Raw genomic sequence first — 18,310 nt, forward strand, 5'->3', positions numbered from 1 at the left:
ATGAGCTGCATGAAGACTTTAGCTGGCAAAGAGTGTTTTGGCAGGAATTTGCGAATGAGTGTCTGCATACTGGCTATCCTTGCTGAATTTGGATATGCCTTTGCCACTGAGGTGTTTATGGTGGCTCCCAGGTACTGCTGTGTATGGGATGGTTGCAGCTGTGATTTTGCGTAGTTGATTGAGAAGCCTAAGCTGTGTAGCAACTGGATTGTCTGAGACGTGTGTGCTGCACATTGTTGGTACGATTTTGCTTGTATTAGCCAATCGTCCAGGTAAGGGTACACATGGACGTGCTGCCTCCTGAGATGTGCTGCCACTGTCGCTAAGCATTTCGTAAACACTCTTGGAGCCGTGGTAACCCCGAAGGGCAAAACCTTGGATTGGTAGTGTTGACTTTCTATTGAGAACCTGAGGTGTTTTCTGTGGGCTGGATGGATGGGTATGTGGAAATACGCGTCTTTGAGGTCCAGTGTTGCTAGGAAATCTCCTTGTTGTAGCAACGGGAGCACTTGTAGTGTTATCATATGAGCCGTCCTTCTTGGGGATAAGGAAATATAGGGAGTACACTCCTGTCCCTTGCTGTTGGAAAGGGACTTGCTCTATGGCCCCCATTTCTAGCATGCAGTTCACCTCTTGTTGTAGCAGTGTGATGTGTTCTCTGGACATTGGACGATGTCTGGGTGGTATGTTTGGTGGTGTAGAAGTCAGTTCTAGGCAGTAGCCAGACTGGATAATGTCTCTCACCCACCTGTCTGTGGTAATTGCGTTCCAGACAGGTAGGAACTGTTGGAGTCTGCCTCCGACCAGTGTTAAGTGGTCTGGAGGTAGCGTAATGGAGTCACTATTTTGAAGCAGTGGAGGCTCTGGTGTTATTGCCTCCACGTCCTCTCCCCTTGGTATTGTTACCTCTGTAACCTCCTCTGGTTGTGTTCTTGTTAAAGGAACCCTGTGTGTTACTTTTGTTTGAGGCCGTTGTTTGTGAGGTATTTCCTTGTGTAGTCGCTCTGTACGAGGAGAGACGAAAGGAGCCTCTATGTTGCTGAAATTGCAATGCCCCCATTGATTTTGCCGTCTCTGTGTCCTTTTTCATTGTATCCAAAATGCTGTCGACCTCTGGGCCAAATAGAAAATCCTGATTAACAGGCTGGTTAAGAATGGTGGACTGCACCTCATTTTTAAAACCAGAAATACGCAGCCATGCATATCTGCGGAGTAGGACGCTAGTGTTGATTGACCTAGCTGCAGTGTCTGCTGCGTCAAGCGCGCATTTGATGGAGACGTTTGTTATGAATTTTCCCTCCTGTATGAGATATTGGGCTTGTGATTTGAAAGGCTCAGGTAGGTGTTGCATTAGGGTTTCTAGCTGGTCGTAATGCGCCCTGTCGTAATGAGCCAGTAGGGCTTGTGTATTAGCAAACCTCCACGAGTTGGAGGCTTGTGCTGCTACCCTTTTCCCTGATGCCTCCAGTATTTTTGACTCCTTGTCAGGGGGAGGTGCTTCCCCAGTGGTTTGGGAGTTGGCTCTTTTACGTGCGTTGGCCACTACCAGGGAATCAAGGGGTAACTGCCCTTTGATGTAAGTAGGGTCTGTAGGAGCTGCCCTAAACTTTTTTTCAATTCTGGGGTTGATTACCCGTGCCCTGGCTGTATCCTTAAATATGTCAGGTGCATGTTTTAGAACTCCCTTTAACATGGGAAGTGTTTTGACACTTTTTTCTGATGTAGGGAAGGCGTCAAACAAGAAGTCTTCCTCAACAGGGTAGTTATGCATATCCACGTTGTGGAACTGTGCAGCCCTGTCTATGAGTTGATTAAAAACTACGGTGTCATCAGTAGGTGACGGCTTAGTAGGATAAGAGGATATATCAGGGATGGGATGGGTGTTGTAAGGGTCAGTTGGCTCTTCCCATGGTTCCTCTTGTGGTTCAGGATCCTGTGGGAAGTCATATTGAGGCTGTGGCTCATCCCCTGTGTTACCTTCATTGTACCCGTGTTGAGAAGGAGAGTAGGGATTAAAAGGAGTAGTAGGCATGACAAGTTGAAAAGGAATGAAGGGTCTAGAGGGAGAAGTCCCAAAGTCCTTTTTAGGTTTTGCCTGGCGAAAAGATGCGCTCTGCGCATCTTTTTCGCGCAGGCGAAAACCTAATGAGTATTGTAGTGTACTTTGGAACGGCCCCCCTCATTTATTGGCTAGCTCCATAAATGGAGCCTAGCCATTGGACGATGGGCCTGTCCGTCAATGCCGGACCAGATTCGGGGGCGTTCCCGAGATTTTTTGGCTTTTGGCGACGTCACGCGACGTCAGCCAAAAGCCGGGAACGCCCCCGAATCTGGTCCGGCTTTGCCGGCACCTGCCTTCCTGCTCCTGATTGGTGAAGCTGCGTGGACGTCACTGCTGGTCTGCGAGGGAGCCCACTCCTCGGGAAACTTCGCCGCCCGCCTGCCTGAGCTAGAGACGGGCCGCCGCGCTGCCCGCGGCGACCCGGAAGTGACTAGCCGGCCGGCCAATCCTAGCGCGGCCGGCCGTAAGTGCCCGTCCCCCGGGGGAAGAAGGAAGACGGCAAGAAGTATGGCGGCCCACGCGGGGCTCCCGTGGCCTGGAGGGAGCCCCGGGAGATGCGGAGGACGTTGCCGGTCTCCCATGCCGAAGAGGGAGACCGGAGAAGTGCCCAAGAGATTGCCGCCGTCGACGTTGCCGGTCTCCCATGCCGAAGAGGGAGACCGGAGAAGTGCCGCCGTCGCAAGGTGCAGGTGAGTCGATTTGTTTTTTTATTTGGGGCTAGGAGAGGGTCCCTCCCGCTACCCGTGGCAGCAGTGGGTGTGGGGGGCACGCAGGAGTGTTGAGGTACGCCCCTGTGGGTGTGGTGAGGTGCCGCTCTCCTGGGTGGGGAGGGAGGTCTGACTCTCTTATGTCCCTGGGGGCTCGGCTCTAGCCGGGCATAGACAGGAGACGCTGACGGTTTTCAGACCCTCTGCCCCATCGGGCACACTGCGTGGTGGTGGTTGGGGGACTGCAGAGCGCTCACTACCGGCAGCCGCAGAGGTGTGGAGAGTCCCGTGTTGTGTGTGCCCCTCTGTTTCTCGTGCTCCCACTGACAGTCCCGCACTGTTTCCGTGCCCGCCGCTTTCCGTGCCTTCCCTCCTCGTCCCGCTCTGCTGCGGGGCCGTGCGAGGCTGCTGCCGCTCTCCTGGGTGGGGAGGGAGGTCTGACTCTCTTATGTCCCTGGGGGCTCGGCTCTAGCCGGGCATAGACAGGAGACGCTGACGGTTTTCAGACCCTCTGCCCCATTGGGCACACTGCGTGTTGGTGGTTGGGGGACTGCAGAGCGCTCACTACCGGCAGCCGCAGAGGTGTGGAGAGTCCCGTGTTGTGTGTGTCCCCCTGTTTCTCGTGATCCCACTGACAGTCCCGCGCTGTTTCCGTGCCCGCCGCTTTCCGTGCCTTCCCTCCTCGTCCCGCTCTGCTGCTAATGAATTAAAAGTGAGTATTTCCAAAGAGAAAATGTATTTAGCGTGAGAGAATATCAAACAATTTAAAACGTCAAAGAGAGTCGTTTTCATCAGTTTCCACATTCTTAGTACTAGGTCTGGTGGTGATTTGATCCTGTGATTTCCTGGAGTGAGCATGCGTGACTTGCCTTGGAGCAGTAGATGTATTTTAATTGTGAGTTATGTAATATGTACGTGGGGTTGGAGTGGCTGCGAGTGACTTGTATTTATATAGCGCTTACTACTCCCGGCGAGGCGCTGATGTAAAATACACGTCCACATCTACCCTAGCAGGAGGCGAGATGATTACAGCGACTGCTTCCCAGAGTTGTCAATCACGCCATAATGTTTATAGAAGTGAAAAGTCAATGTGCAGTTGTTTAATTTGACACGACTCGGGTTCAGAAAGTGCAGTTGCTGGAGGGGACAGATAAGTAGCTGTGCTCCATGTCAGCCTGTCTCGCTCCACCTGCTTCACTAAACGCTTTCCTGATGAGAGAGAGAGAGAGAGATTTGTTTAAATACCAGGATAATTGCCGGCAGCAGCACCCTTGCCGTGTAATGCCTTGTACTACATCTGTGTTAGCAGTCGCCTCAGGCTGTTGTTTTTTTTGTTGCAGGGGACGGGATTTGTAGGTTCATGCCCATTACGCCGTATTGCTTTTCAAAGGCAACTGTTGCAGAGCCAAGTGGGCTGTTGAAAATTGTGTTTTCTCCACCTCTGGAACAGTAAAAAAAAAAAATCTTTAGATCTAGTCTTAAACGTTTCTCGCTGCATTCCCCTTTCCGCTTCCTTGTTTTTCATACCCCCAGCATTCCACTGTTGGAAGCCAGATTTTACATTTAGCTTCTTGGTTTTCTTTATCTTTGTGTTATAAGATCGACTCTTGAAATGTTATCAATCTTGCAAACACATTTTCAGTAGAGCATGTTATGCTCACATTTTTGCATTTACGTTCAGAAAGTATACTGTTTGATTTTTACATGCATAACTGCAAAAACAAAATTCCATTGGTGTATTTATTACATTCGGTGAAGAATGTTATGATTGCTTTCACTATCCTTATAGTATTTAGTTATTGGAAAAATGAAAGATGTAACTTACCTTTTTATAAGTTACTTTTTGAGGCAGGCAACAACCACAGTAGATTGAGAACTTTCCTTCGGCCATTACGAATGTTGGCATTGATTTTATATAGTGTGGACATGGCCTGGAGGCATCAGAGCACTTTACAAGAAAACAGTCCCCAAACAGTCGTATGAGCACATTACAGATACAACCTAGGAAGGATTACAAGCAGGTGATCTACAGTACGTGGGTTATAGGCGGTATGCGACTACAGTTCCAAACAATCCATACAGGAGTAAATGTGGGATCCAATAATGGAAAAAATTGAAGGAATATATTTTTTAGAGCTACCGGACAGGCTTCAGACACAGAGAATTGCCTGGGATCCAAGCACTGCTTCCCTGGTCTTATAGGGACTGGTTACAGTTATGAAGTACGGGCGTTGGTTTCAAGGATCCCTGTGCTGTTTTCCCAGGTCAGCTGTTTGCTGCACTCTCCCAGCCTGCCCTCTCGCAGCCTTCCCTCTCGCAGCCTGCCCTCTCGCGGCCTGCCCTCTCGCGGCCTGCCCTCTCGCGGCCTGCCCTCTCGCGGCCTGCCCTCTCGCGGCCTGCCCTCTCTCGGCCTGCCCTCTCTCGGCCTGCCCTCTCGCGGCCTGCCCTCTCGCGGCCTGCCCACTCCCAGCCTGTTCTCTCCCAGCCTGTCCCCTCCCTGCCTTTTCCCAGCCTGTCCTCTCGCAGCCTGCCCACTCCCAGCCTGTTCTCTCCCTGCCCTTTCCCAGCCTGTCCACTTCCAGCCTGCCCTTTCCCAGCCTGTCCTCTCCCAGCCTGTCCTCTCCCAGCTTGTCCACTTCCAGCCTGCCCTCTCCCAACCTGCCCTCTCCCAGCCTGTCCCCTCCCTGCCCTCTCCCAGCCTGCCCTCTCCCAGCTTGTCCCCTCCCTCTCCCAGCCTGTCTCCTCCCTGCCCTCTCCCAGCCTGTCCTCTCCCTGCCTGTTGTCGTGTCCCGGCGGCAGCAGGCACGAGCGTGCACTGCGTCCCCGAAGTAACAGCCCTAAAGTAAGCAAGAAGTACGCCCCCCCTCCCACATATCCCTGTTAGGTAGTGGAAACTGTCCAAACTGGGGTGCAGACAGCCCCTCTCACCTTTCGGCCTGGTACCACTGCACCAACCGCACTACTTCCCTACTGACCGTTCTCCACTTCAGCCCCGTCTAAATTACAATTCATGCTTGTGACCCTTTTGCCTGCTTGTGCTTGTTTTCATGACCCGGTTGCCTGCTTGTGCCTCCGTGTGCCCATGTTGCCTGCTTGTGCCTCCGTGTGCCCCTGTTGCCTGCTTGTGCCTCCGTGTGCCCCTGTTGCCTGCTTGTGCCTCCGTGTGCCCCTGTTGCCTGCTTGTGCCTCCGTGTGCCCCTGTTGCCTGCTGGTGCCTCCGTGTGCCCCTGTTGCCTGCTGGTGCCTCCGTGTGCCCCTGTTGCTTGCTGGTGCCTCCTTGTGCCCCTGTCGCCTGCTTGTGCCTCAGTTTTCGTGCCCCTGTTGCCTGCTTGTGCCTGTTTTCGTGCCCCTGTTGCCTGCTTGTGCTTCCGTGTGCCCCTGTTGCCTGCTTGTGCCTCCGTGTGCCCCTATTGCCTGCTTGTGCCTCCGTGTGCCCCTGTTGCCTGCTTGTGCCTCCGTGTGCCCCTGTTGCCTGCTTGTGCCTCTGTGTGCCCGTTGCCTGCTTGTGCCTCCGTTTTCGTGCCCCTGTTGCCTGCTTGTGCCCCCGTTTTCGTGCCCCTGTTGCCTGCTTGTGCCTCCGTTTTCGTGCCCCTGTTGCGTGTGCCCCTGTTGCCTGCTTGTGCCTCTGTGTGCCCCTGTTGTCTGCTTGTGCCTCTGTGTGCCCCTGTTGTCTGCTTGTGCCTCTGTGTGCCCCTGTTGCCTGCTTGTGCCTCTGTGTGCCCCTGTTGCCTGCTTGTGCCTCTGTGTGCCCCTGTTGCCTGCTTGTGCCTCTGTGTGCCCCTGTTGCCTGCTTGTGCCTCCGTGTGCCCCTGTTGCCTGCTTGTGCTGTGTTGGTGTGTGTGGAGGGCTCTGTGTGGCTGTGTGTGTAGGAAGCTTTGTGTGGCTGTGTGTGTGGAGGGCTCTGTGTGGCTGTGTGTGTGGGGGGCTCTGTGTGGCTGTGTGTGTGGGGGGCTCTGTGTGGCTGTGTGTGTGGGGGGCTCTGTGTGGCTGTGTGTGTGGGGGGCTCTGTGTGGCTGTGTGTGCGGGGCTCTGTGTGGGGGGCTCTGTGTGTGTTTGTGTGTGTCATTTGCGATAGATAAAGCTAGTGGCATTGTAAATGACAATGCCATTTATTTATGTTAAAAAAAACATAAATAAAAATAATGTCAAGAGCAATGCCAATAGCTCTAACTTTAACAAAGGCAAAACCATTGCATTGTAAATGCTTGTTCTTTAATGGAATAGGGGACTGAGATTCAAATTCCAAAGGCCTCTTTTTCCTATGCAGGATGGTAACTTTACCAGTCTCTGGATTGATGTATATTTTCGCTTGGTCGTCAGATGGATCTGGGTGGAAGAGTTCTTCCTCAACAGTCCTGGGTTGAGTGTTCGACTTTGGTTTGTCGACGACTTTTGGCTTAGTAGCTTATTTGGAGGAGTGTCTTTTCCGGAGTCCATGTCCCTTTTTGGATCGACAGGTGACTTCGGCTTTTTTGGATGAGTGTCCTTACCCGAGTCGATTGTATTCTTTGGATCGACTGGTGTTTTCGGAGCCGGTGTCTACGAGTCGATAGGTTTTTCTGGCCTTGACGCGGGTTTAGGTACGGCGCCTTTTGCCGGGTCGACGGATTTTGGTGCCGAAGGCTTGTTCGGGTCGGCGACCTTTTTTGGTTCGGCGTCCTTCGGTTGTGTGCCTTTGTTCGGTTCGACAACCACTTTTGTCTTGACAAGTTTGGGCTGTGCGGTCTTCTTGGGGTCGACAGTCTTTTTCGGATCGACGCCCTTCGGGTCGACGACCTTCTTCGGCTCTGAACCTTCTTCGGGACGATGTTACTGGACCCTGGTGTTTCGGAAGGTTTCGGTTTCGGAGCAGAGCCGGATGGCGGGGCAAGCAAAACTTTTTTCTGATCTTGGCTAAGGCACTTTGGCGATTCCTTGACCGGAGCCGTTGGTAACGGGGTAGATGGTGTCGGGGGCAGGGTACTCACAGTTTGCCCCGGTGGAATGTCGTCATCGGAGTCCGAGAAGTCCTCGACGGTGACGATCTCTAGGTCAGAGTCGGCGCTTCTTGTAGATCCTGGTCATCATAGAAGATGTTGTCCGGGTCCGGTGCCTGTCGCTGCATTTCTTGCCGGGCGGCACGTCAGTTTCGAATAGTTTTCTTCGATCGAAACTGTGCGCAGGCTGGACAGCTTTCCTTCTTATGGTCTGGGGAAAGGCACTTGTTGCATACTGAGTGCTTATCAGTATGTGGGAACTTGGATTGGCATTGTGGGCACCTTTTAAACAGGCTTCTTTCCATCGACGGTCGGCTCACGTGGAGTCGAAAAAAGGCCCAACGGCCTGCGTCTACGACCGCTTGGAGATGGAAGGCTGGATCGAGTAGAGAGGTACCGAGCGAGAACAATACCGTCGAATAGAAGTTTTGGCCTTTAGAAAAGTTTGTTTAGGAGTTTGCATCCGAACCCAATGGCGGAAAAAAACAATATGAGGATGGAGAAGATGCCCATGTGCACTGTAGTCCAGGGGAGGAGTCACCCATCTCGTGATACTTCGAAGACTCTTCCAAGACAACAAGTGCAATCATCCGGACCAAACACTAGGCGGCGATCTATGCACAAGATATGAATTCAGCAGCCCACATGCCTCGAACTACATTTACAATATTTTGAGTGCCCACTCATTGTTTTAATTACCACTTCTCATTGTCAGGGTTGAATTATATCGTAATCACACAGGAGCAGAATAATGCCTATTCCCAACTCTCCTCTAGCTACTTCTCTTCTAGGTACTTATTACTAACCCTCGCAGACAAGTAACAAGGGGGGAAAGGGGAGTGGGAGAGAGAGAAGAGACTGCCCGTATTCTTCTTGGAAATTCTCTGCCTTTTCTTCTTCTTCTTTTATTGGCTGTAAACAGTTAATTTTCACTTTAACATTTATTTCTTACGATAACTCTAACCTTCTTTATTTACATTAAGTTTCACATGTATTATCTTACCAGAAGACTTCCTTGGGCTTGCATCTCTTCTGTTGAATGTGTAGTGGTTGTTATTTATTTGTTAATGATGCGTTTTTTCTTTTCTCGTTCTCAGGAATTGACTGACTTCTGCATCTACTTGTGAGGGAGTAAACCAGGTAAGTATTCATACACAGTGACTGCTTCTTAAGACCTTCTAATTTCCTAAACTACTTACTTCTATTCACTAGTTTGTCCTTAAATCTTCTTTCTTCATACTGGTGAGTTGGTGTTTAACTGGTTCTTAAGGTAACTCAAAGCATGAAGACAATAACGAATTCTTCCTTTATCAGGCACTTTAAAGTAATGACCTTTAACCTTTTTATTACGTACAACTTCTAAAGGTCTGCTCTATTTTCACACTACAGGAAGCGCGAAGCTGTAAACACGCTTTTACCAATTATAGACTCATTGGGTCAGCTTAGAAATTAAACTCCTTCGTAAACGCTCAAGTCTTGACAACTCAAAAATAGGCACACTGCGCACCTGCCAAAACGATAACTCAACTCAATTTAACCTGCGCACTGAACCGAATACTTTAATCACAAGCGCAGTACAAGCAAGGCGAACACTATACTACGCCCTGTCTTGAACCTCGGTCAGAAACTCTCTTGAGGTACCAACTAGGAACGCTACTCAAATATCATGCGCACTGAACTCCGTGACACATGCGCACTAGGAAGAAACCTTAAACAGTAAGTATTTGAACATGCGGTCACAAGCTCCCATGTAAGATTCAAAGGAACACTAACCTGTAGTACTCTCAACTGGATGCCCGACGTTGAAGGACCGTCACCCAAAAGACGGCACCTGACTAGCTAGATGGGACAAATTCAAGGTAGGTCCTAACCGGGAAAAACTCTCGGTGAAGTGCGCCACAGAACGTTGGAGTGCACTCCACCTGAGCTTCAAACTCGAGAGGCAAAACATCTAGACCGCTAAACCACAAGTGTGCTGGCGGCCATCTTGGATGACCAGCGTCGCCAGCACACTCGCCAACTTCAGGCGAGACGAGCCCTAGGGTTGTTAGGCTGTAGAAAGGGGGCAGATATAGTGGCCACCACAGGGCTACGAGGAGGAAACCTCCTGTGAGCCCTGACACTCATGCCTTGAAAGAGAGCGCACCATGAATGTTGGCATGCATACAAATACAAATGACCAGTGCATTGCAATGCCATGTAAAATACATTACAAAATACAGAGACCTTCCGAAGCCTCAGTTAATGTAAGGATGTCCAATTGCATTGCTTAGTGTTGGATAGGTCTGATGTTCCACATTCTTAAGTTTGAACAGTGTTTATTTATCCTCCAGATTTCAGAACATGGATTAAAATAAATAGCAATAGTGTAAAAGCAAAGGTCAGATTAGAATTTACATGTGGGCCAGTGCTTTTCGAAAACATTTTATTTTGACTTTCCTGCCAGAGTTGTCTTGCTAGGTCTGTACTTATGAGACCTAGACATAATGCAGCAAGCTATGTTCATAACTGTTATTCTTTGTCTTGACCTGTTGCCCTTAGGACACTGCTCACGTTCCCGCTGTTCTGGGCTTTATTTGGGTTGTCCCGTCTTCTTTGTGAAATATGATTGTTGGGAACTGGCCACTAAACCGCAGGAGAGAAATAGCAAAAGGTTCCTGAAAAGCCCAACAAATGTTTAACAGGCGACTATAAAATGTGTTATTTCAATCGTTTTCAAATTAAACTCTGAGAATCGCAGTCTATACTTTCAGCTGTCCCTTTCATTATTAAAAGCCTTACATAAAGTTTATTCTCATGCTTCATCAGGTTGTTTTACCGAATGCCTAAAAAACAAGCATTTGCAATGCAATAGGTCTCGTATTATTAAAGTTTGAGCTATTGGTGTTGCATTCTTTAGCAATGCCAATAGCTCAAACTTTAATAATGCGAGACCTATTGCATTGCAAATGCTTGTTCATTTGTAGGAGAGTTGCCATTTCCTCCTCGAGTCTTCTCCTTTTTCTTCCGGCCTCGAGGGCCCTCTCTGTTTTGAGTCCAGAGATTTTCTTTTCTTCCTGGCGTTGACGTTAGTTTTCCGCAGTGTTGTGCCCTTTTCTGCGGGTTCGTTGTAGACTCTTGGCTTCGGCACTTTCAGGGATTTTCCCTCGGCGGCAACCTTCGGTTGGGTTCCATGGGTTCTTTTATTCGCGGGCTGACCCTCAATCGCCTTCTTGCTCTGTGTCGGGGCTGCCTTGGGTGCTTTATGTTCGTGGCCCCTCGGTTCCGACAGATCTTTATGGTGTCTTACCATCTCGGTCTTCTTTTTCAACTCCTTCGCCTTCTCTGCCTGGACTTTTTCAGAGTTACCTTCTAGGATCTCGATGTCCAATCCTTCGTGTGTTGACTCTGGTCTCCCAGGGAAGTTTTCTTTGTTGTCTGCAACATTGTGGTGTACTGGGCCTGTCTTTGGTTTCGGCGTGTCTAGAGTGTCTTCGCCAGGAACGCTGCGCAGGCCTCATAGTCCTTGTCCCGATGATTTTCGGGCAGGCAGAGATTGCAGACGTCGTGTGGGTTGCGTTGGGCGTACTTGCGGTGGCACTTGGGGCAGAACTTGAAAGGGGTATTCTTCATGAACCCTACCTCGCCATTTGTGGACCGGAGTGGTCCTCTGGTGTTCAAACGGAAGCTCTGCTCCTGCCTTTGGGGGAAAAAACAAAACTTGCTTTGAAGCTTCCCGTCTTGCTTCCAGACCCAATGGCGGAAAAAAGAATCTGAAGATGGCCACCAGGCACGTCGACCTCCAGGATACCGTCTGACATCACACAGGGGACGTACCTGGCACCAAATGGTGGTCGACCGCGAACAAAACAAGAGAAAGAAAGAAAAAGAATTCCGGACCCAACCACTAGATGGCAGAATGATGCACAGCATGTGAATTCAGAAGAGGATTCATGTTGCAAAACTAAAATTTGGATAACCAGTCCCAGGACCCATACCTTGCTGTGGGGACATGTTCATCGGCTGCCCCTGAGGGGCACCATCATGGAAAATCGTTACATGCCCTGTGGCATCTGCTGGGGCTGCGATAGCCCTCCCACCACCCATTGCGCCTACTGTTCTGGCTGTTGCTGCATCATTGCCTGTGCGGTCATCCTTGGTCGACATGCACAGGCCGGCCGGGGTGGCTGTGCCGGATTCATGCCAACTGGCGCCATGGTGTTCATGTTTGATATCTGGGGCTGCATTACATACAAGGCGCAATTTCATTGTTTGGCTGGGCACACCTTTTAAAATGCACCCTATTCTGATTAATTTGCTGCCCCTTGGGCAGCCGCAAACTTGCGCTTCCATGAGGCCAGCGCATTCGGGGAAAAAAAGGAGCAGCTGCTTTACAGCCGGTCCGTGTTTTCACGAGGCAAGCAGCAACCAGCCTACACTTAGATTAGAGATCCCCTTAGCAGGTGGGTGCAATCAGTGACTGCACCCGCCTGCAAGTGGGTGACTGGGAGGTCGATGGGACCGCCTTTCCCCTTCCAGAGGGCTGCTCTCAGGGAGCACAATTACAGTGCAATACCTTGTAGGTGGCGCACTATGAGTGCACCACTGAGAGCTTCTTTGGCTCTGCACCCACGTCTGTTTTACGGAGAGGACGTAGGGGGCAAAGGGATTACTCCATTTCATGGGGCACGCCACCACGCAAATGAGCAAACGCTCCTTGAAGATGGCGCTTGCGCTTTATGTGCGCCACTGCTATGGTTAATACAGAAGGGGCTGCACAAGCATCTGCGGCCCCTTCTGTAATACCAAAGAGCCCCGTAAGCGTGCAAAGCGGTAGCTAACACCAATTGCGCTCCTCGGGCACTTTCTGTAATGCCCCCATTGTGCACGTTCATATTGGGCATTGGTATATTTGTCCATGTGCCATCTGCCTCTGGGTCTCTGACGATCATTGGATCTGGAGTGCCATCTCCACAACATCAGGCAGTGGGCCCTGTACTTTCGAGACATGTTGAGGCGTAGGTGGAGCTAGATGCTCACCAGCCTTACCTTGGGATACAGTCCTCTGCATAGCATGGTATTAGGCAGGGTGGCTGCGATACTGGCAGGGTTGGGGAGGAGGCTGGCTGCAGAGTCTGTGGCACTGTAGGCTGCTGGCTCATGGGAGCTGTAGCTACTGTCATGTAGTTTCCACTAATAAGTAGGAACTGCACGTTTGTGGACTACATAAACTTTGGGGATAGTGCCAGGCTGATTCTATGAACCCCGCAGGACATGTTGTCCAATTGCTAGCACACAGTGCCACTGTACACCCCCCCCAAACCTAGACAGGGAGCAAATTGTTTCTGGCAACCACTGAACATGACAACCCTGACCCCTCATCGTAGTAACAGATCTAGACCCTTTCGCTCAGTCACTCGTGCACTTTCAAAATATACAATGAATACTCAGGGAAGTTCTTCAATATTTATTGAACCAATGTTATCCTTGTATAAAGTACATGTGCTGCAATACTCAATAGGCAGAAGCATATGAAAGTGATTACAAGCAGCAAAATAGCAAGCAGCAAAATAGTGAACAGCAGAAATAGTTCCACCATAGTGCTGAGACAATATATATATATATATATATTGTGTGTATATATATATATATATACACACACACATTATATAAGGCATAGGAAACGGTATTTGATATTTGTGTACTCCCACTATGCTGTCCCTAACCTAAATGTCTAGGGCAAGTGTATGTGTAACACCAAGAATCTTCTTACTGGATGATCCACCCCATTACCTGGTGGGAGTGAATGGAGGAACCTGTCTTGGTGATGAACTGGACACCCCTCATGGAGAAGTTCGGTAGCTTTTAGGTTAAGCATCAGCCTGCAGGGACCTCACAATGTCAGCAGGAGTCTCTCCTCTGCCTGACTACCAGAAATTGCTTGTTTATTTATAATAAAAAGCATCACTGCAGGATACGTACAAACCAGCATTTGTTATGGCCTTGCAGATAGTCATGTCGCCTCGTGAATGAAAAATAGATCAACATTTGTATATGGAGTGCGAGGCCTTGTACGTAGTGTTCAAGAAGTCATGATAATGTTAGGTGAAGCTAATTGTGTATGCAAAGCAGTTTCAGAGCAACTAACACAACATTGCCACACATACAGCTATGTGCAAAAAATGCCAAAGGTTACTGTGAAAGAAGGCAATGTAAGGAAAACGTGCAGCGTTATTGTATGGGCCTAACTAAGACACAACAGTCTAGCGGATGTGGGGAATGGCAAGCTCTGTTGTGGATGCTGCCCAAGGAGGCCTGTCCTCTACATGTTGGCCATTCTCCGGCGGAGCATCTGAGCCTGCTGCAGACGCTGCAGTAGCTGTTGCTGCTGAAGCTTGTGTTTGATGCTTAAGCAGAAGGGCACAGGGCACCTGTCCACCTTGCAGTGCTTGGCGTGAAAGCAGCAAAGTGCCATTAATTCTTTGCAGATGGGGCAGCTAAGATTTGCCTTCAGCTTGCAGTCTTTGGTGTGCTGTATCACACGCTTCATCTTTTGACAGGACAGCAGTGAACAATTGTCATTGCTGCACTTACAGGCATGCACCAGTGATTGTATGCAGCGCTGGATGCTGCTGCGGCGGAAGTCGTCCGGGGCCTGTGCTGCATTCGCCTGCTGGTTGTTGTTTTCATCATCCAGGGAAAGGCCGAGCTTTTCCATCTTGTGCTCGTGAATCTTAGTTTTGTAGCAGGTGATGCACAGATCATAGTCCTGTAAGAAACAACAGGTATGTGAGCAGGGTAGTAGCAATGCTTGCAAACAAAAGGGGACGTTATGAACAAGTTACTTACGTTAGGTAATGCATTATTTGGTAGAGACTATCTAGCTACAGATTCCTTACTTTTGAATTTCCCAAGCATCAAGCTGGATCCAGAAACTTTTGCTGAGCAATACCCCTTGCGCGCATTCGGCTACGTGTGAAATCGTCATTAGCGTCGGTTATGATGTTGCGGTACCTATATAGGCTCCATCCAGGCGCGTGGATGTCAGTACTTTTTGTTTTTTCCACACCTGAAGCACGGAGCTACAAAGTAAGTGACGTACTCATGTGCAAAACTAGGGCCCTAAACCCTAGCTCTACAATATTAGTCTGCAAAGCAGGGAGGCATGGGTGGGGCTGTTAGGAATCTGCAGCCAGATAGAGCCTCTACCAGATAATGAGTTACCGAAGGTAAGTAACTTGTTCATCTGATAGAGACTTCTAGCTGCATATTCCTTACCTTTGAATTAGATACCCAAACCATACCATACCATCCAGGCGGTGGGTTGCGGCCCAACTCCTACACTAGGAAGTATTGCAGGACCGAACAGGCAAAATGCCCATCCCTGCAGACCTGACTGTCCAGGCAGTAGTGTTTGGCAAAATTGTGCAAAGATGCCCACGTTGCTGCCTGACAGTTGTCCAGGACTAGGACACCCCAAGCTAAGGCCCTAGTCGCAGCCTTTCCACTGGTGGAATAGGCCCTCAATCCCGCAGGAGGCTGCTTCTTTGCCAGGGCATAGCAGATCTTGATGTAGAGAACAACCCAGCGAGATATGGCCCTTTTCTGCACTGCCCTTCCCTCTTAGCTCCCACGTACTGCACTAAGAGTTGGTCCTCTACCAAGGACTCTTTTCTGCGGTCAAGGTAGAACGACAATGCTCTTATTGGGTCCAGTCAGTGGAGACGCTCCTCTTTAGAGAGAAGCGGGAGAGCAAAGAAGGTGGGCAACGTGATGGATTGACCCAGAGGGAATGGGGTCACGACATTTGGTAAAAAAGAAGCCAGGGTGTACTACTGTGTCTGGATAGGGAGGTGTGCAACATAAAGCCTGCAACACACTCACCTTCCGGGCAGATGTAATTGCCACCAAAAAGGCTGTTTTGATGGTCAACAGCCAGAGTGGACAGTTATGTAAAGGCTCGAAGAGAGCACACATTATGTAGGTGAGGACCAAATTAAGGTCCCACTGTGGCATAACAAAGGGCATGGGTGGAAACAAGTGAGCCAACCCATTTGGAAACCTATGAACAATTGAAGGCTTAAAGAGAGAGGGCTGGTCTGGCAGCAACACCCTTGTGGGGCCCCAAAGCAGAGCCAGCTGGGTAAGGGTTAGAATTAACAAAAAGACAGTGGAAAGAAGCGGAAAGAGGGTCAATAGACTTTCTGTACAGTATAAGGAAAATGCTACTTACCAGTATGCATCTGTTCTTGGCATGTAGAACTGCAGATTCGTACACTTAGCATTAGATCGCCACCTGGTGCTGGGCTCGGATGATTACAGGTTGTTGTCTTCTTGGAGAAGTCTTTGTAGTCACAAAATAGGTGACTCCTCCCTTGGACAATACTGCGCATGGGCATCGGCTCCATCCTTAGATTGTTTTTCGCCATTTTGGGAAATGATGGAGTTAGTAAAGATACAGTAAAAAAAAAGGATGTCCATGCGTGTGCATCTAAGTAAGATGAGGACTGGAATGGATACAGGTCTGGGGAGGCGGGAGGGCGTGTACGAATCTGTAGCTCTACATGCTAAGAACAGATGCATACTTATAAGTAGCATTTTCCGTTCAAGGCATATGAGCTGCAGATCGTACACTTCGCATCGATTGTACAGCAGTGTCTCCCCTAACGGTGGTCACCTGTATCCATTGCAGTAGTCTGAAATAATGTTCTAAGGACAGCCTGGTCTACTGCAGCTTGCTGCTTGGCTTGCACATCAACACAATAGTGTTAGTGAAGGTGTGTGGTGTAGACCATGTTGCTGCCTTGCATATGTCCTCTAATGGTATATTTCCTAAGAAAGCCATAGAGGCTCCTAGTTTGCGACTGGAGTGTGCTCTAGGAGGAACTGTTAGTGTGTGTTTAGCTTTTTGATAGCATATCTGTATGCACTTAACAATCCGCCTGGCAATCTCACCCTTAGAGATAGGGTTGCCTATGTGTGGAGGAGAGAAAGATACAAACAATTGTTTTGTCTTTCTAAAGGATTTAGTTCTACCTCCGTAGTATAGCAGAGCTCTTTTAACATCTAACGTGTGTAAGGCCTTTTCTGCTACCGAGTCTGGGTTTTGGAAAAACACAGGTAACTCTACAGATTGGTTCAAATGAAAAGGTGTGATCACCTTTGGAAGAAATTTTGGATTAGATCTGAGAACCACTTTATTAGTATGTATTTGAAAAAATGGTTCTTGTATAGTGAACGATTGTATTTCACTTACTCTTCTGAGAGAGGTGATGGCAACCAGGAAAGCAGTTTTCCATGTGAGAAATTGCAGTTCACATTTATGCAGAGGCTCAAAAGGGGGTCCCATGAGTCTCGTCAGGACCAAATGTAGGTTCCATACAGGAGAAGGTGGCAGCCTGGGAGGGATTATTCTTTTTAATCCTTACATAAATGCTTTGATTGCAGGTACCCTAAAAAGAGACAAAGGTTGTCTGTTTTGTAAATAGGCTGCAATTGCTGCAAGATGTAGGCGTATGGAAGAGTATGCCAAATTAGACCTTTGTAGATGTAACAGGTAACAAATGATATTTTGGATGGAAGCATCCAGTGGATCAATGTGATTATGTTTGCAATATATTGCAAATCTTTTCCATTTGGCGGCATAACACGCTCTTTTAGTGGGTCTTCTCGCCTCTTTAATGATATTCATGCAGTCTGGTAGTAGGTTAAAATAACCAAACTCTAAGACTTCAGGAGCCAGATCGCCAAATTCAGTTGGTTCGGGTCTGGGTGTCTGATTTCTCCATGGTTATGTGTTAACATCGAGGGTGTGAGCTGTAACTTTTGATGTGGAACCAGGGAGAGATCTAATAGCGTGGTGAACCACGGCTGGCGTGCCCATGTGGGAGCTACTAGAATGAGCTTGAGAGACTGTTGTTTGAGCTTGCGCACCACTAGTGGAATGAGGGGGAGAGGCGAAAAAGCGTACGCAAATCTGCCTGACCAGTTCATCCATATTGCATTGCCCTCTGACCTTGGGTGTGGGAACCTGGCGGCGAAGGCTGGGCATTTTGCATTTTCGTGGGTGGCAAACAGGTCTATGTGTGGGTGCCCCCACTGTTGGAAGAATGGTTGAAGAACTTGTGGATGCAGTTCCCATTCGTGAATCTGTTGTGACTGCCGACTCAACAGATCCGCTATCTGATTGTGAACTCCTGGAAGGTGTTCCGCTAACAGATATATGTCTTGAGGAACGGCCCATCTCCAAATGTTCTGTGCGAGCTGTGACAGTTGCAGAGAGTGTGTGTCCCCCCTGATTTTGTATATAGTACATTGCTGTCATATTGTCCGTCCGGATTAAGACAGCTTTGTTCTGTACTTGAAGTTGAAACATTTTGAGTGCTAAGAATATTGCTAGCAACTCTAGTTGGTTGATATGCAACAGCTTTTGTTCCTGTGAGGGATGCGTCTGTTGTGAGCACTATTTGTTGAACAGGCTCGAGGAACGGCCATCCTCTTGTCAAGTTTTTGGTGTTCCACCATTGCAGAGAGCGATGCGTACAGCTGTCTACCAACACCAGGTCTGTGAGCTGACCTTGAGCCTG

General features: G+C 49.2%; 1 protein-coding gene across 1 annotated transcript in view; it reads right to left on the reverse strand.

The window, feature by feature from the left end:
- Window positions 1-13,176: 13,176 nt before the first annotated feature.
- The window catches only part of LOC147748058 (histone acetyltransferase p300-like), a 271,545-nt gene continuing 266,411 nt past the window's right edge, over window positions 13,177-18,310 (reverse strand). The window contains exon 10 of the mRNA XM_086958259.1: window positions 13,177-14,493. Coding sequence (XP_086814385.1) covers window positions 14,047-14,493 — 447 coding nt within the window. The 3' untranslated portion in view covers window positions 13,177-14,046. The remainder of the gene's footprint in view (window positions 14,494-18,310) is intronic.

Source organism: Lissotriton vulgaris, chromosome 1_1, assembly GCF_964263255.1.
Source record: "Lissotriton vulgaris chromosome 1_1, aLisVul1.2, whole genome shotgun sequence".
Lineage (NCBI taxonomy): Eukaryota > Metazoa > Chordata > Amphibia > Caudata > Salamandridae > Lissotriton > Lissotriton vulgaris.